General features: G+C 62.5%; 1 protein-coding gene across 1 annotated transcript in view; it reads left to right on the forward strand.

Annotated features, from left to right (window-relative positions):
- The window catches only part of LOC112066184 (collagen alpha-1(I) chain-like), a 37,285-nt gene that overhangs the window by 2,873 nt on the left and 9,779 nt on the right, over positions 1–24,633 (forward strand). The window contains exons 3-16 of the mRNA XM_024128336.1: positions 629–707; positions 3,514–3,599; positions 4,288–4,422; positions 4,540–4,773; positions 5,586–5,892; positions 6,130–6,257; positions 7,663–7,758; positions 9,119–9,199; positions 15,226–15,310; positions 17,154–17,287; positions 18,170–18,337; positions 20,483–20,550; positions 22,374–22,495; positions 23,643–23,776. Coding sequence (XP_023984104.1) covers positions 629–707; positions 3,514–3,599; positions 4,288–4,422; positions 4,540–4,773; positions 5,586–5,892; positions 6,130–6,257; positions 7,663–7,758; positions 9,119–9,199; positions 15,226–15,310; positions 17,154–17,287; positions 18,170–18,337; positions 20,483–20,550; positions 22,374–22,495; positions 23,643–23,776 — 1,857 coding nt within the window. The remainder of the gene's footprint in view (positions 1–628; positions 708–3,513; positions 3,600–4,287; positions 4,423–4,539; positions 4,774–5,585; positions 5,893–6,129; positions 6,258–7,662; positions 7,759–9,118; positions 9,200–15,225; positions 15,311–17,153; positions 17,288–18,169; positions 18,338–20,482; positions 20,551–22,373; positions 22,496–23,642; positions 23,777–24,633) is intronic.

A 24,633-nucleotide genomic window follows, 5' to 3' on the forward strand; every position in this document is an offset into this window, starting at 1 on the left:
CCCGCCCCGCCCCCTCCTCGCCCCCGCCCTTTCTCTCGCCCCGCCTCGCCCCCTCCCTTTCTCTCGCCCCGCCCCTCTTCTTCCTCCCACCTCCCTCTCGCCCCACTTAACCCCAGACCAAGTTAGGCCAGAAACCCAGTCAAAGACCAGTCACGATAAGTGGGGTGGGATCAGGTCTGGGTAGCCCGGACTGCCTGCAACACAAACACTGACCAAGGGGGCAGGCCCTTGTGGCCCCCGGAACGACGGACTCCCCACCACCCAGGTGTGAAGCTTGGGGCGAGGCGGGAAGGTGAAGAGAGGCCCAACTCCCTCAGGGATGCGGGGTTAGGAGGGGGACCCACAGGGGCAGGGGAGGGGCACGTGTCGGTGTGCGACCTATTAGGCCTTTCTGGGGTGACCCCTGCTGCCCTACCCCATGTCAGTGAACCTTTGCCGCACACCAGGGCCTTTGGGGCAATAAGGTCGGCCATCACCAGACCTGTCGAACCCTCCCAGCGTTTCCCTGATGCTGGGAGGAACCTCGCACTCACCCCGAGGCAACTCAGGTGTCACCTTCCTCGAGGTCTCCATCACACCCTCAGCTTGGGCACTCCTCTGTCTATGTGCAGCTGTCTGCCCCCGCCAGGTGAGGCCCATGCAGCCTGCGGCAGCTAAAGCCCACGGCGAGAACCCCACACTCGCTGTTCCTACGGGAGACCAGCGAGGTGGGGCTGGGTGAGCTCTCGCAGGCCTTGAAAGGGCCTAAGAGAGGATGACCCCTGGGAGGTGGGAAGGGGCAGGTGAGACCCGAGGGCCCCGCTCCGACATTCCTCTAGAGCAGAAGGCCTCAGATCTGGCCCCTGGGGTGGTGGGACGGCCCCGTCCTCACAGACTCGCCCCTTAAATAAAGCCTGAGGGTGGTGAGGACACCGCACTCGGGCCAGCGTGAGTCGCGGCACCCCGGGCTGCTTTGCAAGCGAGAGGGACGGGCGCTGGGGGGGCGGGCTTCTCTGTCCTGGAGCCAGGAGGAGGGAAATCTGGACAGAACCCGGGCTGTCCCCTGTCCCCTCACAGCCCCGTGACTGCCAGCCGCTGACTGTATCCACGCCTGTTGTGAGGTCTCCAGTGAGGGCAGCTGGGCGGGAACCGGGCAAGCGGGCGGCCCCGGGGGGAGCTGCCCAGGTTAGGGTACAGGCGGGGGGAAGGGCCAGGCTGCCAAGGGTCTGTGGGGGCCAATCAAGGGGCACATGGGACTCCAGGGTTCGGCCCGGGCCCTCGGAGGGGCAGCGAAAGGGGCTGACGGGGGCGAGCAGGCTTGTGGGGGTTGACAGCCCTGGTGACCCCAGGACATGGGTTCCAGCCGGAGGCTCGGGGGCAAGATGAGGCTAGAAATAAAGGTGAGCCACCTGGTTAAAGGGCAGCAAGGTGGCGGGCAAATGTGCTGAGAGGCTGGTGAGGGAACGGGGAGAGAGGGGAGGGCGGGGGCAGATGGGGGGCAGATGGGGGAGTTTGGGGCGCAGGGGAACAGTGGCTGATGGGGCACAGGGGTAAACGGGGAAGGGGTGCTGAGGCCGGGCAGGAGGTCCCGTCCATGTCTGTCACGGTCCCTCGTCTGAAGGGACAGATACGCTTACCTCCACCGCATTGGCCGCCCCGCCTTGACTCGGCTGCAAAGCGAGGGCATCGGGGACGTTGCCCCGCGGGCGCCCAGATGGGGCCGCACCAGTCGGCCCGCGCCGAGTCATCGCTGACCGTTTCCCGGCACCTCCCACCCCGGCCTCCCAAACTCGGAGACGCCAGCTTCCTGCCGCGAGTGATGCCGAGTCCGCCGGCTTCCCAAACCCTGGGGAAACGTGTCCTTGGACGCAGCTGATCAAGGAGTTAATTACCGAGAGGAACAACGGGGCAACCTCGGAACGCTTGTGCTGTTTCCCTTAATGAAACCAAATGGCCTTATAACCCAGCACACGATAAAAGCCCTTGGACAGGTTCAGAGTGCCGTGAGACAAAGTCAGGGTCTTCTCTGAAGGCCTGGGGGGCTCGGGGGGTCCTCAGCCTCCTCCCTCCCCCTCCCCCCACTCAGTGCGCTCAGGGATTGGGGGTCCGGCACAAGAGTCCAAAGATGGGACGAGAGCTTGGACAGCTGAGTCACAATCCCCATCCCAACAGGACCCCAGGTGACCTGCGGGGCCCTTCGAGTTTGAAGAGCGTTCCCCTCTGGCCAGCAGCCCCGGGAGGGCTCCCCACCTGCAGGGCTCTCGGGGGTGGTAGTCACACCAGCCTCTCTTGGGCTCTGGGCACCTGTGGCCAGCCGGGGTAGGGCGAGCACAGCCCAGCTCAGCACCTGGGTCCAGATGGACCCAGAGAGACCCCATAGCTCCTCCCTGAACAATGATATCAGAGGGCTGCTGGCCCAAGTAACAGGGCTCAGAGAATGAGGGGCTCAGAGGGTGAGGGGTTGAGAGAGTGAGGGGCCCAGAGACTGAGGGGCTGAGAGGCCCAGAAAGTGAGGGGCCCAGAGTCTGAGAGGCCCAGAGAGTGACGGACCCAGAGAGTGAGGGGCTCAGAGAGTGAGGGGCTCAGAGAATGAGGGGTCCAGATAGTGAGGGGCTCAGAGAGTGAGGGTCCAAGAGAGTGAGGGGCCCAGATAGTGAGGGGCCCAGAGTCTGAGAGGCCCAGAGAGTGACGGACCCAGAGAGTGAGGGGCTCAGAGAGTGAGGGGCTCAGAGAATGAGGGGTCCAGATAGTGAGGGGCCCAGAGAGTGAGGGGCTCAGAGAATGAGGGGTCCAGATAGTGAGGGGCCCAGAGAGTGAGGGGCTCAGAGAATGAGGGGTCCAGATAGTGAGGGGCCCAGAGAGTGAGGGGCTCAGAGAGTGAGGGGCTCAGAGAGTTAGGGGCCCAGAGAGTGAGGGCCCCAGAGAGTGAGGTGCTGAGAGAGTGAGGGGCTCAGAGAGTGAGGGGCTCAGAGAGTTAGGGGCCCAGAGAGTGAGGGCCCCAGAGAGTGAGGTGCTGAGAGAGTGAGGGGCTCAGAGAGTGAGGGGCTCAGAGAGTTAGGGGCCCAGAGAGTGAGGGCCCCAGAGAGTGAGGTGCTGAGAGAGTGAGGGGCTCAGAGAGTGAGGGGCTCAGAGAGTTAGGGGCCCAGAGAGTGAGGGCCCCAGAGAGTGAGGTGCTGAGAGAGTGAGGGGCTCAGAGAGTGAGGGGCTCAGAGAGTTAGGGGCCCAGAGAGTGAGGGCCCCAGAGAGTGAGGTGCTGAGAGAGTGAGGGGCTCAGAGAGTGAGGGGCTCAGAGCGTGAGGGGCTCAGAGCGTGAGGGGCCCAGAGAGTGAGGGGCTCAGAGAGTGAGGGGCCCCGAGTGAGGGTCTGTAGTTCCAGCTGAGAGGCCACCCCCCCAGCGTGGGGCCCCAGGAAGCCGACAGCAGGTCTGGTGGCCCCGGTCCCGCCCTGGGCATTGGGAGGAGGGGGCGAAGGAAGGAGGAGACAGAAGGACCTAGACCGCGGAGGGAGTGAGCAGCTCGCCCTCTGCCTCTGCAGGGTCGAGCCAGCGGGGACCAGAGCCCCCCGTGGGCGCGGTACTGCCCAGTCCGAGGGGCCGAGAGCGAGAGCGCCCGTCCGGGCGGGTGGGAAGAGGGGCGGGTGGCAGTGGCTGGAGGCCAGGGTTAAGGATGGGCACAGGGTGGACGCGTGGGACACGGAGAAGCAGCCGAGAGGGGAGACGGAAATCAGACGCGCTCAGACAGACAGACAGACAGAGGTGAGGGAGCAAGGAGGCCACAGGCCCCGGGGCTCGGGGACCGCAGCTGCCCTCACGTCGAGGGCTGGCTGGGAGCCTCCCCTGATTTTGTCCTTTTCGAGGCCTTGCACCCTGCAGGGGTCACAACTCATCTGCATGTGCGTGTGCACGTGTGTACGTGTGTGCACGTGTGTGCGTGTGTGTGTGTGCGCGCGCACAAGAGCAGGGGGACAGAGGGCTCCAGGCTCTGTTTAAATGGCTTTGGAACTCTCTCCCGGAACAGATGGCCTCAGAGATAAAGCCGCCCAGGAGCCCAGGCCAGAGCGAGGCCGCAGCGGTTGCCATGGCAGGCTGGGCCGGTGCCCTCTGCTTCTTAGCAGCCACGAGAGCACAGCCCACACATGTCTACACGGGCTCTGAGGAGGGGAGCCCCCAGCAGAGCCCCAGCGGGGCGACACCCTCACCTGGCCGTCCAGCCCCCATGGCGACAAGAACAGAGCTTGCTGGGGCTGGTGGGCACAGGCTGAGTGGAGGACGACAGCCCAGCGGCTTCGGGAGAAGCACTCCCTCCCAAGACTCCACCCCGAGGCGGCCGGGCTGGAGCCCGGGACATGCTGACGCTGGGTGGCTCCAGCCGCACCCGCCACTGGAGACCAAAAGCCAGCCTGGGGCCGGCGCCACACTCTGGGGGTAATGGGGCAGCTTCCCTGGTGAGTGGAGGCGCGCCCTGGGGTAAGGGCTGGGGTCCCGGAGCCCCGGACGGGGCTGCTCTCGGGGAACAGACCCTGGCGTCAGCTCCCCCGAGCCCCTGTCACCCCACCAAGCAGAGGAATCCCACCGAGGGAGCCAGGCAGGACGCCCCCGAGGAGGGGGAGCGGGGCGCCACACCCCCCCACACAGAGGGCCCCCGGCAGGGTACCCAGCGTGGGAGCCCCCTTGCAGACGTGGCTGCGGAACGCGAGGGCCCGGAGTCCCCCGGGCAGAGTCTGGGCCTTCGGCCCCACGAGGAGAGACCTCGGGGACCCGCTTCCCCAAAGGCGGGCGCTGGGGAAAGTCTCTGGGTGAGGAAGGTCTCACCCCAGGCTTCAAAGGGAGAACGGGGCAGGGGGAGGGCGGGCAAAGGGGGTGGTCTCGAGGCCTCACCCTAGTCCCTGCCTGGAGTGAGCAGCGGGCACCTGATGGGGACATGAGAAGAGCCAGAAGGTGGCAGAGAGCAGAGATGGCCGGGGGAGCCCCTGGGCAGGCGCCTGAAACCCACCAGGACGACCACAGGGAAGACGGACCTCGGGGCCTCCGGGACCTAGGACTGCAGGCCAGGCCTAGCAGCTCTGCCCAGTGCCCCAGGGCCACAGCGTCCCCTGCTTCCCAACCAAATTCACGCTCTGGCTATCCCAGCCTTCGCCGGTTAGAGCAGCTTAGCACCCTGCAAACCCTGTGCACACAAAGGCAGGGCCCTGAACCTACCGGATGAGACCGCGATTGGCCCATCAATAGCCCTGACCCTTCCATGCCCCACCTCTGCCGTGAGTACATGAATGGCTGCATGGGTGAGTGGGTGGCTGGAGCTCAGGTCGGGGGACAGGTGGGGTGGGGGAGATGGACAGGTGAATGGATGGATAAGCACAAGGTTTGGCTGGAAACGATCAGCACAGGTGGGAAGGGCTACATCCAGGCTTGGGCACAGGGGACATGGCTCACTGGGGGCCGCAGTGTGACAATCCACAGGGCCCTGGAGCCCAGAACCCTGTGTGCCCCTACCTACCTGACCCCCACCAGAGACGCACCTCCAGAGCCCTAGACACATCCAGGCAAGGCCGCCCAGTGCCCAGCCCGAGGCCCGTGTGACAACGTCGACCCCAGCCCCACACACCAGGCATCCCTGAGTCTGGAAGACAAGAGGCACGGGCCGGCCGACATGGCCACCCCAGCCCCAGGAGCACAGGCCGGGATACGAGGCGCAGGAGAGGCTGCTGGGAAAGGGCCCAGAACTGGCCGGGAGCGGGGCGTGAGCCCGGAACACGCCCTCCCGCTCTTCAGCACGGTGGTGAGCAGGCAGCGGGACAGCTCTGACGCAGGGGGCCTCCAGGCTGTTAGGAGCCGTGTGACGGAACTTGGGGTGCGCGCCCAGCGTCCGCCTTCGCAGTTCATCCCGCTTCACGGGCAGCTTCCTCACAAGGCGGGTGTGGGGTTCACACACATTTCAGACAGCAGCGCCGTCTCAGCTGCGCACGGACCGGCCCAGCGCACCAGCCTGCCCGGCCGAGTGAAAGGCTTCACGGGAAGGCTTTGTGAAAGTGCAGCCTGGGCTGAGGGTCCTCCTGCAACGGCAGGGGCCCCGACCCGTCCATCTACAGCAGACGCAGGTCCTCAGCTCACACAAGCCCGTGCAGGCCGTGCCCCTGTTCCCCTGTCCCCAGGCTCGGACAGTGGCCAGCACAAGGCTCCAGAGGGACCTGACGGCGCTACAGGGGCCCCCGGAGGCCCCGAACACCAGAGCCCACCTGCCCCCACAGCACGGGAGCCCGGCTGCAGCTCTGAGGAGGTGGCAAGGGAATAAAACCCGCGTTCCGAGGGGCCACCGTCCTGCCACCCGTGTTCCCATGCGGCTGGCCTCCCGGTCTGGCTGCTGGCTCCGCCCCCAACCGCTCAGCTGCACAGGCAGGGGCACCTGTATGCAAATCCCACAGACACAGGGAGGGAGGGTTGATGAACCCAACGTGCACAGGGTGTCGGAGAGGAGGGCCGGGGAGGAGGGCGGCCTCAGGGGAGCCCTGGTGACCTTGGGGTGACATCCACGTGCTTGGAGCGGCCAAAGGCGCCCACCCCAGAAGGGATAAGCGGGATCACAGGAGGAAGGGCCGTGGCCCCCACCCGGGGCCTGGGGGCCTCAGAGCCGAGGAACAGGACACTCAGACTGTGGGCTCGCGGTGACCTTGGCACGGCAGTCACCGCGCGGGCTTGAAGCTACTGGTTGCGCGGAAACACTGCCGTGAACCAGTCTGCGTTCACATCCAGCAGTGGCAGGAAGAGCAGCAACCAGTAACTGCCCCCCAGCAGGTGCCCACACAGTTATCTCAGTGAAACGTCACTGTGTTTCAGGTAAGGCTGATCTGATCTGCTTTATGGGCTCAGAGAAGTTAGAGGGCTCCTCTGAGGGCCACGGAATCAAGCCACAGCAGAGCCACGGCCCAGCGCGCCACCCTGCTTCAGCCGAGGTGGACTTGGTGGAAGGTCAAAACCCAGGCCAGCGTCCCCTAGGCTCACCCACGCGGCACGGGAGCGCGGGACAGACGCTCGTGTGCACTGCGTACATGCGGGGCTCGGGTGGTGGGGGCCAGACGCAGAGCCCCAAGACCAGGCAAAGCCCCGGGGCCAGGCTCAAGGTGGCTGAGACTCAGCTGGAAACGCAAGGCACACAGAAGGGCTCCACACACCTTGTCCCGCGCCCTCGCTGCTTGTCTCGCCCCCCAGCCTGGCCCTGAGGGGGACCGAGAAACACGGGAAACACGCTGCCACTTGTATCTAAATCAAAGACGACTCCAGACACCGCATTAGGCTCCAAACTAACCAGGCAGCCTGCAGTGCCCTGGCCATGCCGTTGCCCTTTGCAAGACCGAGCGCTCATGACCACATCTGTGAAAAGCTGAGCTCGCCCCACGCCAGGGAGAAGGCAGACACGCACGGAAAGCCAGAGCGGGAGGCTTCCCTGGGAATCACCGCCTCTTCCTCCACCTTCACCCTGGAGGGATGGGTGGGCAGCTCCTGGCAGCCAAGCAGCGTCCTGTGAACAGAGGGGCCGGGGTTGGGCGACACAGGAGTGAGCCCGGACGCACCCCCGTGCAGGGGAGGGGCCGTCCCAGCCTGACTCCAAAGCCCATCCTGGGCTCGACCTCAGCCAGGCCCGTCACCCTGAGGACCTCACAGCCTGCCGAGCCCGCCCGTCCCCGCAGCCACACCGGGCTGTTCCTGGGCTCCCAGCAGGGCCGCTGCTCAGCAGCCCGAGCGCCTTGGACGCCCTGGCCGTGCCACGCTTCCCACCCTCGAACGTAGCGGAAGCCTGGCGGGTTTGTGCGTGGCTGGCTCTCCCCAAGAGACACAAGCCCCTCGGGAGGGTGTCAGCGCACGGACCCAGGTTCCCCGAGCCTCTCCTGCCGCCTGGGGCACATATTCAGTGTCTGTCAAATGAACAAACAGACGCCGATTGGCCCAGCTGGTCCCGCGAGCTTCCTCGGGGCAGCTCACTCCGTCCTCCTCGGGCCCTGCGGCAGCCGCCCACAGGGACCCCGCTCCTCCCCGGCCCCGTGGCCGAGGCCCGGGCGCCCTGCCGTGGCTCCGAGGCGCTCCCCTGCGAGCCCCGGCCAGTCCTGTGCTGGTGCTCTGCCCTCAACCACAGCCGGCTCCCTGGGGGTCCCCCCAGAGGCCTCCCTGCCCCTGGCCCAGTCGCCCCAGCCCCGTGACCTCAGCCGTGGCCCAGCTCCGTGGCGCGGCCCCGCCGTCCTCCAGCACCCCCTCGGGAAGGGCCTGCCCAGCCTCGGAGCCCCTCGTGCCTAGCCGGCCGCTCACTCGGTCTCCACACCAGGGGCCTGTGTGCTCCTGGAGGCCCAGAGCGCCCCTGGGCAGGTCGGCCTGGAACCCGCTGTGAGCGTCTGGGCCTCTGTGCGCCTCGCGGAGCCTAGAGCAGGGGTGAGGAAGCCACGACCAGACGCGGGAACCTCTGCGGCCCCAAACCGTGAGGCGCCCCCACAACTGTCCCCAACCCCCGCGAGGTCTGCGGACCCCCATGCGCGGGGTCACCCGTGTCTCAGTTCGCGACTCCTGCCCAGGGTGGCCACAAAGCCAAGTCCACGTTCCTGTAGCTGGAAGCGGGAGCCCCACAGCAGTGAGTGCTGCCCCCACCCCAAGCCCCTGGGGCACAGGGCCTGCGAGGGGCCGCTGCACCCGGTGCGCGGGGGCGGGAGCTCCAGCTTCCGTGTCCGCCGTGGGAGGGGCGGGGCTGAACCCCTGAGCAGTTCGACCCTCCAGGATTGACTGCTGGCCTGAGCCCCTGGTGGGCTCGTGCAGACCACCCCGCAAGGGTGTAGTGAACTAGCCATCTCCGGGGCTTGGCGGGCAGGCTCCCGGAGCCCAGCCGAGGGTGCTGGAGCCCCCAACCCCGGCCAGACCTCCGAGGGTCCGTAGATCTGGTTCCTGAGCCAGGGTTCAGAGGTGAAAGTTCTCAGCTCCCAGGGACCGTCCTAACCCTGACCCGGACCCAGCGCCCAGGCCAGCCCCTCGCCTGCACTGTTGCGCCACATCCCTCCTGCACCCTGTGAGCCAGGCTCCAGCGTCCCCGGCCACAGACCAGGGCGCCGAGGCCCAGAGAAGAGTCCAGGCCTTCTGCCTCACGAGCTCGCTCTCGGCCCTCAGCTCCACTGTCCTGGGGCAAGAACCCAGGGCCGGGAGAAGCGACAGCGGCGGCAGAAGCGGGGCTGCACAGAGGGGACGTTTGTGAGTGTGCTGTGCGCGCCCACGTGTGTGTACGTCTGTATGGGCACATCTGTGGTCACGTGCCAGTGTGCACGTCTTGCACAAGAGTACGTGCACATTTATGTGTGTGCGCACTTACGTGTGTGCCTGTCTGTTGTGTGGTCACTCTGTGCACGTCTGTGCGTGTGTGCGTGTGCATACTGGTGTTTGCATATCTGTGTGTGTGTGTGTGTGTGTGTGTGTGTGTGCGCGCGCTTGTGCCTGCACACGCCATTCCTGCCCCCACGAAGGGGAGTGGGGCGGGAAAAAAGCCCAGAAGCTACAGGTCTAGCCAGCCAACCACAGGAGGGCCCCTGTGGACCCGCCCCCAGCAGCTGCCATCTGGTGGGTGTGCACCCAGACTCGGGCCAAGGTCCACCGGTGCCCACCTCCCTCTCAACTCAGGGCCCATTGTCTTGCCTACATCCCCCTCCCCAGATTACGAGGCCTTCCTCCACGTGGGCCACGTGCTTCCCCAGACCAAGGTCTCTTGGGTCTCACTCCCATCGGCCTTTGCACCTGCTGGCCACAGCAGGGACGCTGTCCAATTGCCCACACGAAGGAACAGGCTGCATCTCAAGCACCCCTCCTCCAGGGGCCTGCAAACCCTGCAGCCAGCCAGGCAGAGCCCCCTGCCCCGCACCTGCCCCGCACCTGCCCCAGGGCGTGGCCCCTGCACTGCCTCTCTGTGCCTCTCCCACTGAGCTAGAGGCCACGCGAGGCCGGCGTCCGGTCTGCTCTGCTCGGGGTGGGTGCCTGTCGGTGCCTGCGGGGTCTCTCCCCCAGACCTGAGCAGAGGCCGTGCGAGGGCCCCGCCACGAGCTGCCTGCGGCCAGACTGCCTTCCACGGGTGGTGCTCCAAAGCGTCTCATCTGCTTGCCTCTCCTGAGTGGTTCCTCACATTTAGCCTGAAACGTGGGGCCATTTTGTTGGAAACTGCTTCATCAGGAAGTGAAAACCTTGTAATGGGAACAGCGCGCACAAGGAGAGACCGCGCTGGCCGTTAGGCAGCCCCCGAGCCCCCTCCGCCTTCCCGCGTCCATGCAGGAGCCTTGGCAGATGGAGAGGGGGACAGGAAGCAGCCCCTCGCCACCAGGAGGCCCTCAACCCTACAACAGGCACAGCAGGTCAGAAAGGAGCTTTTTCTATTTGGAACTGACCAAAGCTCCATGGGTTGTCCCACCCTTTCTCATAGAATTTTACTGGGCTGTGAGATCCGCTCCCCTGTACCTCTCAGCACACTTTCCTTGGGGAGCCTCCCCCTTGGGTTCACTCATCTGCTCAGTGGCAGCTGTGGAGACACAGGGCATGGGCTCCAGCTCAGTGTGATGGGGCCCAGTGAAGGCTGCTGGTAGGTGTGGGCGTGGACAGCCAGAGCAGGACGGAGTGGCTGGACACAGGTGTCAGGCTAAGAGTTGGGGGTGGGCCAGTTCCCTTCCTTTCCAGACCACCTCAGCTGTCCCTAGGGAACCCTATCAGCCGTTTCCTTGGCTGGAGAACAGGGAGGGGAGGGGAGGGGAGGGGAGGGCCCGGCCCACCCCCACCCCACCCCACCCACCCCACCCCCCATACCGGTCTGAGGCCTATTAGGAACCAGGCTGCACAGCAGGAAGTGAGGGGCGGGCAAGTGAGCAAAGTTCCATCCTCCTCATTGCTCGCATCACCACCTGAAACACGCCCCCCGACCATGAAAAAATTGTCTTCCTTGGGCTTCCCTGGTGGCGCAGTGGTTGAGAGTCCGCCTACCGATGCAGGGGACCCCCACCCCACCCCACCCACCCCACCCCTCCCCATAGGCCCACGCCCAGCACCTCCCTGCACCCACCTGACAGCAGCCACCACGCATCAGGCCCTTTAGCTTTGGAATAAAGCACAAGCCTCCACCTGCCCTCAGGCCTCAGCCCGCGTCCCTCCCTGGAGCTGGGCCACACTCAGGAGGGCGGCTCCCTCCCCGCTCCCAGGGTTTGCCCCACCCAGCTCCTTCCTGGGAGCTTCCAGACTAGGTCAGGGCATCCTCAGAGTTCCCCCAGGCCGGGGCCCCCTCCTCCTGGTGGGCTTTGTCACAGATGGACCAAGTATTGTGTCATCGTTTGTTCAGAATCCAACGCCTGGGGGAGGAGGGGGCAGCGGGGCGGGGGGGGCCTGTCTCACCCGGCGCCCAGCTCAGGGCCTGCCCAGTCTTGGGCCAGTGTAGACAGGTGAAGGAGGAAAGGACACGGTAGACTGCTGACCCCACACACATCTGAGGGAGGCTGCGCTGGCCAGGGTTCTCCCAGAGGAGGCTCCCAGCACAGGCTTTCTTTGCGAGGCTGGGGGAGTATGGAGGGGCAGGGCCGGAAGGCTTGGGGGGGGCGGGTCCCGACACAAAGGGCTCTGTCTGCAAAGTCAGACCCTGCAGCTGCCCCGCCCCACCAAGCCCCACTGCCTGGAGGGGAGGCCCAGGCCTCCGTGTCGCAGCTCGAGGGGTCGCCTCCTTCAGGCGGCCATGGAGCTGGCCCAGAGGCCTTTGCCTTTGCGTGCGGGGGCACAGGGCCAGGCACCCACTTGCCCTGGTGTTCAGAGTGCAGAGCCCTAAACAGAGGCCACCCCGCAAGGGGCCCCGGGAGGCCGTGGAGTGAGGTCAGAGGCTGGTACACTTCCCCCTCCTCAGAAAACTGCTGCAGGCTCCTTCCCCGCGGCCAGAGACCACAGAAGCAGGAGCAGCTGTGACAGTCGGGAAAGTCACAGACTCTCGGGGCCTCAACACCAGAGAGCAGAGGTTTAATCTCCTCCCCCTCTTCCCTCCCAAGGGACTGAGGGAGAGGAGGAGGGGAGGGAGAAGCAGGGAGGAGGAGGGGGGAAGACGGAGAGGGAGGGAGGAGAAGTTGACTGGAGGGGCCCTGGATTTGCACCCAGCACCCTGGCTCAGGGGCTGAGCTTCTAACCAGCACCCTCACTTGGTCTCCTCTGCAAGCAAGCTCAGGCCCGGGGTCCCAGGGGAGGCGATTTCTGTCCCTTGTCCGTCCCACTCACCTACTTCCAGTCTCAGCCGCGTCGGGGTCTCTCCCCTGGGTTGCCCACCCTCCCCTCTGCAGACCCTCCAGGCTGCCAGGCTGGGGGACAAGGTGGGGGCAGGAGTGCACCCAGCATCGCCCCGCAGCACGGCCTGACTGCCATTCTCCCTGATTGCTTTAAAGTTGTACTAATTGAACCGACTGAAAACAGAGCCTGGGAGGGTGAAGGAAGGGGAGGATGGTGTTGAGAATTCAGCGGCCCAACCCCCAGGCCAAGCTGAAGCCTCCCAGCTGCCCAGGGCCTCAGCCAGGGCGGCTCTTTCTTTCCTGACCCCCCGCCTAGCCCGAGCCCCTGCCAGATTTGAAGGGGCCAGACTCAAACCCAGGGAGTGCCCGACCCCAGAACTGGACACAGGCCGGGGCTGACTGGACAGGACAGGACCCAGTCTCCTTACACGTGCAGGATACACGAGGGGCTTTGAGGCGCCACACCAGGCCCCGGGGCCGCACACAGCGCAACCCCTGGTCCGCCAACACCCTTGACAAGCGTCAGTCCTCACCCGTCAGTCACCGGCCCAGACGCCACAGCCCTCTGTTCACCGCGGCACTTTGGTGCGGTTGTGACAGCTCTGTCCCCTCACGCAACCAAGGGGCTCAAAAAGCGGCTTGCGCCAGATCGTTCCCTGGACCCCAAGGGGAGGGACCAGGAAACGCGGGAAGGGGAGTGGGTAGGAAATGACCCTTCACCGGCTCGAAGCACAGAGGCAGGCACGGGGCTTGTTCCCCCAGTGAGCGTGCACGCCTCCAGGCCCTCGGTTAGCACACAGTAGGCGACGCCCTTCCCAGGCCTCTCCTCGGACACGCGCACCCAACTGCCCCAAACGGCCGTGGGCTCGCCCAGTCCAGAGCAGGCCAGTCCTGCCCCAGCCCAGGTGGTGCGGCTGCAGTCACGGCCACCGGGTGTCACTGTGCAGCTCGGGACCCGCACAGCCCTGCGGACCGGCTCCTGGTCCCGCAACCCAGCCGACTCGGCCGCCAGGCTGCTGCAGGGCCAGGGGTCATGACTCCGATCAGCGTAAGCCTGGCACGGAGCCAAAGCCCGGGGGCTCCCCACGTGACCCCACCGTGTACCCCCCGCTGGTCTCCAGGCCCTGTTTTGAACCTGGTCTTTCCCTTTTCCTGGAGTGAGCCCCTGGGGGGAGGGGCCCTGGAGTCCTTTCCCAGCAGCCAGCTTCAGTCTGGACACTCCCAGCTCATCCACGGGGCTCTAATCAGGTCGGATCTAAGAAATGAAGGGGTCGGTGGGGTGGGAAGGCTCTCACTCCCTTTCCTCCCGAGAGGCTCCGGAGCAAACATGTCCTCCCGAGCTTGGCCTTGCAGCATGGCTGGACCCCCAGCATGGAGGGGAGGCCCTCGGGGGGAGGTTTTGGAGGATCCGCACACAGGACGTACCCAGCCAATGTCTCTGTCCTGAGGTGCCTGGAGAGGACTCCAGAAATCCCGCTCGGGGCGGGCGGCCCGCGTGACGGACGGCAGGGAGGCCAGAGGGCGTGTCCGCGTGACGGCAGGGAGGCCAGAGGGTGGGGGCAGGGAGGCCAGAGGGTGGGGGCAGGCGGCGGCGGCGTGTCCGCGTGACGGCAGGGAGGCCAGAGGGTGGGGGCAGGGAGGCCAGAGGGTGGGGGCAGGCGGCGGCGGCGTGTCCGCGTGACGGCAGGGAGGCCAGAGGGTCTCTACCAGCTCTGGCTTCACTCTTCTTCAGCACGACACGGCTCGCCCCGGGGCCAGCCTGCAGAGAAGCCGTGGGAAGGAGGGGAGCAGAGCCCCTGGGGGGCCCAGCCTAGGGAAGGGCTCTCAGCACGCCCGGGACACAGGCGGTGGTCAGGATGGGACAAAGGTATGAAGAGATGTGAGACCTGCCTCTGCTCCCTAGGACCACCTCCTGGGGGGACGGAGGCAGGGGCTGAGTGCTAGGGTCACTGCCTAAGGAAGGGGGAGCGCTGGGGACCCAGGTGTCAGTTTTATGTAATTCCTGGTCGTGTGGAGAGATAGATGGGTGGGGAGACCCCGCCAAGCGGAGGGGCTGCAATAAAGACGGGGCGAGAGAGGGGGCGAGGCCTGCTGGGCTCTGAGGCTGGGGAGCCGGAGGAGGGGGAACGTAGGGGCAGCTCGGCAGGGCCATCCTGCAGGGCCTCCACCGCTGTGCCTGGTCACGAGAGACTCTCAGCGCACGGATGGCGGGTCAGAGTGGGCTGGGGGCTGAGAGGGGCGGCCCGCCGGGGGTGGGCGGGCATGGCCTTGGGCCGGTGGGCCTGGAGGAGAGTGGCAGGGAGACATTTCAAGCAGCGGGATTTGTTTGTTTCTTTCTTTGTTTTGCGGTACGCGGGCCTCTCACCGCCGTGGCCTCTCCCGTTGCGGAGCACGGGCTCCGGACGCGCAGGCCCAGCGGCCACGGCTCACGGGCCCAGCCGCTCCGCGGCATGTGGGATCCTCCCGGACCGGGGCGCGAACCCGTATCCCCTGCATCGGCAGGCGGGCTCCCAACCACTGCGCCACCAGGGAAGCCCTCAAGCAGCGGGATTTGGAAGTGAGAATATTGGGAGCGCGGAGCCGGGTAACGAGCTGATGGGCAAGCGAGTGAACAGCAATCGCTTGATGAAAACACGTTTACGGTGCAATTAGCAGCTGTGCCATAAATAAAAGTTTAACTGTGTTTATTATAAACTTGGTGAGCCACAGGAAACAGCTCTCCGTGACTGAGCCAGTCTTTAAAACTCTGTTTACTTGGTGAAACGTCTTGTGTGCGACGCATAATTAAGTGCACTCTCAGCCTTGGAAGGTGATCTTTCTACAGCTCTCCAGCCCTCTCTACCCCATCTCTCTGTACCCAGCCCTATTCTGAGCGGTACCAGGCCCGTGAAGCCCGCACGGAGAGGAACCGACCCCTCCCAGGACCCCCATGGCCTCTGCTCCTAGAAGCTGGGCTGTGACGCCGGTGACGTGCCCCCTGGGCTCCAGGTTCCCAAGGTGTCCTTCCAACCGATGCGACCCGCTGAGCAACAGTCCACCCGGCCCTCGAGACCTTCCCCAGATGCCTTCGCCTGTACTCTCCCCTTCCCTTTAGCCCTTCCTCCTGCTGAACTCTGCCTGGAGCCCTCAAAGCCTTCCCACTGTCTCTGCTCACTCCCTCCACCAGCTGGGGGTCAACTTCCTTCAGCATGCTGGCCCCTCGTCCCATCCCCCATATACCCTTTTTTTTAATTGCAAGCGTGGAAATGTTCAAACACATAGATGACGATACACACCCGGGACTCTGCCATCCTCCCCAGAGGGAGCATCTCTGAAATCGGTTTGTATCATCTCTCCGCATGTCTTCATTGGCTTACCATCTACATACACATCCAAGACCCACGCGTAGCGCTCTCTGCAGATTACTTAACGTGACCACACAGAGCAAAACCCTTCGCCACTTGCCTTTACCGATCGGTACTGCTGTGGAGGTGTATCAGAGCTGGTCTGGCTGATTTTAACCCCTGCGTGGCATTGCACAGCGTGAATAACACACACCTCTGTGTTTTCCTGCTCAGGGACACCCAGGTCCACTTTTCTGTCATGAGAAGTCCGTTTTTAATGACCCTGTCTCCTTGCTGCTGGGTGCAGCCGATGACCCTGGGTGCCTCGGGGAGCCCTGGTGTACAGACAAGGCTCTCCAGGGCTCAAGCTAGATGCGTTCCCCATGCCGCAGCAGTCACTCACGTCCACCCACTCACGCGTGGAGTATCTGAGCTGTCCCTTTTGCCAACCTCCTGTGTTTCCCAGGGCGCAAGCTAGATGCGTCCCCCATGCCGCAGCAGTCACTCACGTCCACCCACTCACGCGTGGAGTATCTGAGCTGTCCCTTTTGCCAACCTCCTGTGTTTCCCAGGTGACCCGCGAGGCAGGAGCTGTAGAGACAGCCTCGGGGACTGGCGGGAGGGACCACACGCTCATGTTTCCGATTGGGCGGCCAAGGGCCCAGGACTTCAGGACAGCAAGGAGGGCTGGAGAGGCTTGTCCTGTGCCTGGAACATTCTGCATGCCAAACCCGCCCTTTCACACCCACGGACGTTGCTGCCCCCGCCCCCCAGGAGGGTTGCAAGGATCACTCAGCACCCGTCGGGCCGCTTCTTCATCTGGGGAGAGAGGGAGACAGCAAGCAGGTCCCCAAAAGCAGCTTTCCACTGCCTCCGTCTCTCTGGAAAGCTCGTCTCTGCACAGCCCGTGTTGCCTTTTTTTCTCTTCAGTGGTGATTTTCTTGTTGATCTGTAAGTATTTCCCCATCCTGGGGGAGGAACCTTTGCTGGGTAAACAAATTCCACATCCAGTTGGGGCTCCCCTCTTTCCTTCGGTCACAACACTTTACACCCGAACCCCTGAACCTGCTCCCCACGTGGTCCCCCTGGCTCTGCAGCACGGCGTCCCTGGGCCTCCTCTGGGAAGAGCTGCCCCCCCGCACTCTGTGCTGCACACGTTCTGGGTGTTTTTTAGAACTTTTCATCAGAGAAAGAAAGGGGCGATGTTGCCACCCCAGAAAGCAGGAAAGACAAGCACTTTTTGGTGTCCTGAGGCAGGCTCTGCAGTTTGTGTCTCTCCCCCCGGGCAGGGGTGCCTGGAGGAGGGTGAAGCGTGGGGAGGGCTGGCCAGAGACCTGGCAGTTGAGTGTGTCTGAGGTCCCCGGGGCAGGACGAGAGAAGGAATCTGGTCGCAGCCAAGCCACCCCCACTCCTGTCCTTGCCCCTGTCCTCCCCACCCCAGACGGACCTTCCGAGCTCCCCAGCAGCCCTGCACTGCGTCCACTCCGCTTTCTGGGCACTGACACCGATTCTGGACACGTCCGTCCCCCCAGACTGTGGGCTCTGCGAGTGCAGGGCTCGCCCCTGTTTATAAGTAACCGCGTTTATCTGCAGCCACAAGTGGCTATACCGGCCCTCAGGTGCACCCGCCTTCCCCCCTGCGCGGAGGGTCTGAGGAGGGCCCCCAGCACCCGGTCAGAGGGCCGCCCAGCGCAGCACTCATCAGGCCTGAGAAGGACGGCAAGAAGGTGAGCTGTCCCTGTAATTTCTTCCCAGGCAAAGCCTCCAGACGACAAAAACAACATTTTAATTTAAATTCTGATTCCACATTCATTCACAGAGCAGCTCTGAGCAGGGATTTCATTAAAGGCTTTAATAGATTTTATAGGACTTGTCACATCCGGAAGGTGATGGAGCAAATGCATTTTCTCTGCTTCCAGAATTTCAACAGCGACTCAGAAAACAAATTTACCGTGAAAATGCAGAGCAATCAGCCTCGTACCAACAAAGGAGGAAGGAGCCTCACTCCAGGTAAACAGCGCACGGGTGACCCGCCCTCACTGCCCCAGACACCAGGGCCACGGCCACCGTGGAAATCAGATGATGGTCAAGGCCCAGGGTGTGCAGAGGATTTTGTCTGGAACAAGGGAACAAAGGGGGTCCCCTGTGGCAGCATGCCCGGCAGGACGGAGCCAGACACCTCGCCTGGGAGCCGGCGGCATGGTGGGCACGGCTGCCCCTCTGTGTCCACGGGTCCCTTGGTCTGGGGCAGGGGAAGCAGCTTGAACTTTGACCTTTCCCGCAGGATCCCGGGTCCTCAGACGGGGGGGTGGGGGGCGGGGGGCGGTTGTGGGACAGCTGCCACCTAGCTCAGCCACGTCAGAACAGAGATACACAAGGGGGGTGGTCAGCTCATAAAGATTTGTCCAGACTGTCCTGCTGTTAAAACTGAGAGCCTGGAAACACCCCATCCAGGCAAACCAGGCTCAGCCCCTCAGCCCGCCGTCTGGGTCCCCGAATTCTGCTGTCACCAGCAGAACCAATCTCTGTCCTTGGACGCCCCTCCCCAGCCAGGGCACTGGTAGCCTGCGGGGTGGGCCTCCGGTGGTCCTGGACCCCCCTCCCCCCAGCCGCCCCAGGGAACCTTCTCCTTTAACCTGGCCAGGAACCGTGGGGCACCCCTCTGCACACCACCTCCCACACTGCCCCCACTCTGCTCCGTGCCACCCTCAGTGGCCCTGGGTCCCCTGCTCCCCGCACACCAGGGCGCAGTCACCAGCAGCTCCTGCAGGACAACGGTCAGGCCCCTGTCTCTGGGTCTGCAGCAGACGCAGGCTCCTCCTCCCATCCCCGCATCTGCATGTCAGGGCCCCGCCCACGAGGGCCCCGCCCACGAGGGCCTCGCCCACCTGGACCCTGTGTTTCTAACAGTTAGGGCCGGTGTTCAGGGCATTATCAAAGCAGGGTGCCAAAAACAATTGTTTTAATAATTGGGCTTTTTCTCCCAGAAGTTTCCAAATTGTCATCCTGGGGCAAATCATCAATGCTTAGGACTTTGTTACACCAACTTACGGCTTAACGTTGTTTTAATGTTGAATTTTACGTCAAGGAACATCCTAACTTTTGGGATGTGCGGAACGAGTGAACGAACAAACGAGTGAAGGACGGAGGGGGCAGCAAGCGGCCCTCATTCTGGTCCCCCCTTTGGGAGGAGGGGGGACCCCTCCCCAGCCCCACAGACCCTGCTCTGTTCGGCTCCACACGCCAGCCTCAAGCCCCACTGCCCCAAAGACCAGCTTACCGGGCAGTCCCGGGCAGGAAAGGCCATCACAGGCGGGTCCAGCTCGCGGTCAGCTCATTTCACACGGGCCCTTCCCCTCGGCCTCCGAGCCCTCTAGCTCCTCGCTCCACCCTGCACCCTGGGGGGGCTCTGTCCAAGTCCCCTGGGGAGCCCTCAAACCACCCATTCCTAAGTCAGTGTGTTGGCACAATAACTGGTTCACCATCCTGGGCTGACGTGTCTGGCGTCCAGCCAGTCCCACCCTGCCCGGAGCCGGAGGTGACCTGCAGGTGTGCCAGTGGACCAGCTGCCTCTGGGCTGCTGGTGGGAACTGTCCAGCGGGGAGCCCCCAGGAGATCAGGGTGCAGTCCTCCCTGCACGGGCCTCACTCCCAGGTCTCAGCTCCTGTTGGACAGGTTCTCGGGTCCCCTCAGCTCTAAGGGTGGACCCCACTTCTCACTGGTGGTTTCTCTACCCGCTGCCCACACCTTAATCCCTTTGTTCAGCTCTCCTCAAATTTCCCAATTTCCGGATGCCGTCTGTCTGCTACTGGACCCTAACTGACACAGATCCCTAACTCGGATCTTATACCAAAATAAGTTCTAAATGGGTCAAAGATGTAAATGTTTAAAAATAACCATAAAAGTACCGGAAGGAAGAATGCAGAGCATATTATGAGCTCACAAAACCAAACTGTAAAATTACATGATTTAACATTTTCTACATGGCACAACTACTTTAAAACAAAGCAAAAGTCAAATAACAGACGAGGAAAAATATTTGCAAGTGTCTAGGGATTAAAGCCTTACTATGTAAAGAGCCTGTCCAATCAATAAGACAACGTCTGACAATCCAATAAAAAAAACTGGGTCAAGGCTGTTTACAGAACAAGGGAAAATATAACTTTAAAATAAATTAAAAGTTGTTCAACCTGACTCGTGGTACGAGAACTGCAATTCTGAACAGCAGAGTCGCTCGATCCAAAGGTTTCCTAACACAGCTATGCTGGGAGGCTATGGCGGACAAACCGCTGGGCCCACTGGCGTGGGCAGGTGTGGGGCGAGCTCTGCGGAGGGCGATGTGGCAGCAGATCTTTCGAGGTGAAGAGTGCCCGGCACGTGCGGGAGGCTGTCCCAAAGCCTGCCCTCCGCTTGAAAAGGCACAGGTTCAGGGACATCACTGGCGACACTGGCCATGAAAAGAAGACCACCTACATACATGTCCATCAGCCAGGGCTAACCAACTCTGTGGACGGGACCGCCCCGCCCATGTGGGGTGGGGGTGTGGGCACGTGGGGGCGTGGTGTCTGTGCGGCTCAGAACGGCCTGCAGGCCCACAGGCCACGATGGAGGGGCCACAGGTCCCTGGGGCTGAGAAGCGGGCGAGGGGGCTTCTTTTTCACCACGCCCCTCCTTGTTGGGCCATTTTCTTCTTGCATCATCTGCCTGTACGGCCTATTCCCCCTCCCCCAAAAATAAAAATAAAATATATTAAAATATTTAAATACACGTTGTTTAATTCCCAATCCTGTAGCTTATCCACTCAGGATAAGAGGTTCTGGCCCTGGGGATGGGGACCCCCAAGTGATTCTGAAGTGTTGGTGGCCCCGGGCTGGGGGCAGCCTCTCTGAGAGTCTAGTGGGCGTGTTCCGCCCACCCCACAGAGGGGCCCCAAGAACGCTGGCAGCTGTCTTGAGGGCAAACACGGCGTGACGCTGCCCACCTCTGGAGGGTGAGGGAGGGGACGCGGTCAGGGGACCCAGGGGGGTCCCCAGGACCCTGTTGAAATGGGGTTAGGGTTCGGGTTCGGGTCACCTGGGCCCAGTTCTGTGTGGTCGGGCTCACTGTGAGGGCCCTTTCTGGAACGGCCGTGGACCCCGGGGAGGAAATGTGGCCTGACGCCCCCCACCCGCCCCCGGGGCTCCACCAGCACAGACAGAGCTCAGGCCGGGGGCTCATGAGGACGGGCAAGGAGGAGGGTCCCCACAGGATGTGAGAGAGGGGCCAGGGCAGGCCTGGCTGGGGAGGACATGGCCCCTTCTCTGCCCGGGGCGCAGGCCCAGCCAGAGGCCTCAGAGCAGCCGTGAGCAGACACGGGAGACATGCTTCTACACAGCAGGGTCTGCACTGCAGCCAGTGGGTCTGTACTGCAGAGGGTCCTGCCTGCATCTCACCCAACGCATCCACCTTACAACGCACACACGGTGACGCGTCTACACTGCAGCGCGCTCATCCTCCAGTGCGTCTAACCCCGGCTGCGTCCACCTCGTGATCTGCCTACAAACACACGTGTGTCCATACATGCACACATCTAAGCCACCCTCAACGCCCAGCCTTCTTCCACACGGCCTTCCCTGGCCTCCCTGCAGGAGCCTCCTCACAGACACCCACCCTGCTCTCGGCCCGGGAGTTAGCACACAGCGAGTGAAATAAGAGCTTTTGACACGAGGGCCAAGATTTCACCTTCAAAAATTTAGCCTTTAACATTTTCTAGAATTAGTTGGTTTGGGGGTTGTGTTTCAAAAGCCTCATGCTGCCTTCAGGGAAAACGTCCAGATTCCTCCCAGTGACACACCCGCACCCCACCGCATCCCCACCTCCCCCCTCCATGCGAGGCCAGGCTGCCCCTCCCACCAGGCTCCGCCTTTCCTGTAGGCCCTGCACTGCCTGTTTCCCTGTATGGAGTGCCCTGGCCCCCCTACCAGCCCTAGCAAAAGCCCACAGACTGGGGGGCTTAAAACAACAGAGATTTATTCTCTCACAGTCTGGAAGGCAGATTTCCAAAATCAAGGTGTGGGCAGGGCCACCCTCTCTCCAGAGGCTATAGCTGAGGCTCCTTCCTCACCTCTTCCAGCTTCTGATGACCCCAGATGTTCCTTGACTTATAGACACATCACCCCAATCTCTGCCTCTGTCATCACCTGGCGTTCTTCCTGTGTCTCCTGTGTCTGTGTCCAAATCTCCCTCCTTTAATGAGGACTTGTCCGCAACTAAGTCACATCTGCAGAGACCTGACTTCCGAATGAGGTCGCCTTCACGGGGGCTGGGGGTCAGGACTTCAACATGTCTTTCTAGGGACACAACTCGCCCCACAGCAATCATTCATGAAGACACCAGTAACATTTTACAACCCAGATCAAAGAAGAATCCAAACCACAGACACATCCACAACTGGGCGACCCAGAACCCTGAAATGCATTTGTAAGTACAAGCAAGACCGGTCAGTACCCAAAGGGCAACCATCAATTACCTTCCACTGGACAAAATTAATTTGCATTTCTATGAACCAGAATTGTTTGCAATACTATCAATTTTCTGCCATTGTAGAGCTACAAAACAGTTCAAAGATAACGAAAGGCAAAAAACCTGCAAGAGTGAGCCAACAGGACACCCTACACATGTTTTTGACATTTCAAAGTCTTTTGCAATTTATCCTGACAAAATCTCAAACACACACAAAAACAGAGAGAAGAACACCAGTACCGCCCACGTGGGCATTGCCAAACTCTAAGATCAGCTCCGGCCACCTCTGTTTGGTCTCTTCGACACCCACAGCCGCAAGATCATCTCGACGCAAATCCCATACACGATCACGTCACTTCATTCCGTTTTTAATGACCCTGTCTCCTTGCTGCTGGGTGCAGCCGATGACCCTGGGTGCCTCGGGGAGCCCTGGTGTACAGACAAGGCTCTCCAGGGCTCAAGCTAGATGCGTTCCCCATGCCGCAGCAGTCACTCACGTCCACCCACTCACGCGTGGAGTATCTGAGCTGTCCCTTTTGCCAACCTCCTGTGTTTCCCAGGTGACCCGTGAGGCAGGAGCTGTAGAGACAGCCTCGGGGACTGGCGGGAGGGACCACACGCTCATGTTTCCGATTGGGCGGCCAAGGGCCCAGGACTTCAGGACAGCAAGGAGGGCTGGAGAGGCTTGTCCTGTGCCTGGAACATTCTGCATGCCAAACCCGCCCTTTCACACCCACGGACGTTGCTGCCCCCGCCCCCCAGGAGGGTTGCAAGGATCACTCAGCACCCGTCGGGCCGCTTCTTCATCTGGGGAGAGAGGGAGACAGCAAGCAGGTCCCCAAAAGCAGCTTTCCACTGCCTCCGTCTCTCTGGAAAGCTCGTCTCTGCACAGCCCGTGTTGCCTTTTTTTCTCTTCAGTGGTGATTTTCTTGTTGATCTGTAAGTATTTCCCCATCCTGGGGGAGGAACCTTTGCTGGGTAAACAAATTCCACATCCAGTTGGGGCTCCCCTCTTTCCTTCGGTCACAACACTTTACACCCGAACCCCTGAACCTGCTCCCCACGTGGTCCCCCTGGCTCTGCAGCACGGCGTCCCTGGGCCTCCTCTGGGAAGAGCTGCCCCCCCGCACTCTGTGCTGCACACGTTCTGGGTGTTTTTTAGAACTTTTCATCAGAGAAAGAAAGGGGCGATGTTGCCACCCCAGAAAGCAGGAAAGACAAGCACTTTTTGGTGTCCTGAGGCAGGCTCTGCAGTTTGTGTCTCTCCCCCCGGGCAGGGGTGCCTGGAGGAGGGTGAAGCGTGGGGAGGGCTGGCCAGAGACCTGGCAGTTGAGTGTGTCTGAGGTCCCCGGGGCAGGACGAGAGAAGGAATCTGGTCGCAGCCAAGCCACCCCCACTCCTGTCCTTGCCCCTGTCCTCCCCACCCCAGACGGACCTTCCGAGCTCCCCAGCAGCCCTGCACTGCGTCCACTCCGCTTTCTGGGCACTGACACCGATTCTGGACACGTCCGTCCCCCCAGACTGTGGGCTCTGCGAGTGCAGGGCTCGCCCCTGTTTATAAGTAACCGCGTTTATCTGCAGCCACAAGTGGCTATACCGGCCCTCAGGTGCACCCGCCTTCCCCCCTGCGCGGAGGGTCTGAGGAGGGCCCCCAGCAGCCGGTCAGAGGGCCGCCCAGCGCAGCACTCATCAGGCCTGAGAAGGACGGCAAGAAGGTGAGCTGTCCCTGTAATTTCTTCCCAGGCAAAGCCTCCAGACGACAAAAACAACATTTTAATTTAAATTCTGATTCCACATTCATTCACAGAGCAGCTCTGAGCAGGGATTTCATTAAAGGCTTTAATAGATTTTATAGGACTTGTCACATCCGGAAGGTGATGGAGCAAATGCATTTTCTCTGCTTCCAGAATTTCAACAGCGACTCAGAAAACAAATTTACCGTGAAAATGCAGAGCAATCAGCCTCGTACCAACAAAGGAGGAAGGAGCCTCACTCCAGGTAAACAGCGCACGGGTGACCCGCCCTCACTGCCCCAGACACCAGGGCCACGGCCACCGTGGAAATCAGATGATGGTCAAGGCCCAGGGTGTGCAGAGGATTTTGTCTGGAACAAGGGAACAAAGGGGGTCCCCTGTGGCAGCATGCCCGGCAGGACGGAGCCAGACACCTCGCCTGGGAGCCGGCGGCATGGTGGGCACGGCTGCCCCTCTGTGTCCACGGGTCCCTTGGTCTGGGGCAGGGGAAGCAGCTTGAACTTTGACCTTTCCCGCAGGATCCCGGGTCCTCAGACGGGGGGGTGGGGGGCGGGGGGCGGTTGTGGGACAGCTGCCACCTAGCTCAGCCACGTCAGAACAGAGATACACAAGGGGGGTGGTCAGCTCATAAAGATTTGTCCAGACTGTCCTGCTGTTAAAACTGAGAGCCTGGAAACACCCCATCCAGGCAAACCAGGCTCAGCCCCTCAGCCCGCCGTCTGGGTCCCCGAATTCTGCTGTCACCAGCAGAACCAATCTCTGTCCTTGGACGCCCCTCCCCAGCCAGGGCACTGGTAGCCTGCGGGGTGGGCCTCCGG

Source organism: Physeter macrocephalus, chromosome 14 (assembly GCF_002837175.3).
Source record: "Physeter macrocephalus isolate SW-GA chromosome 14, ASM283717v5, whole genome shotgun sequence".
Classification (NCBI taxonomy): Eukaryota; Metazoa; Chordata; class Mammalia; order Artiodactyla; family Physeteridae; genus Physeter; species Physeter macrocephalus.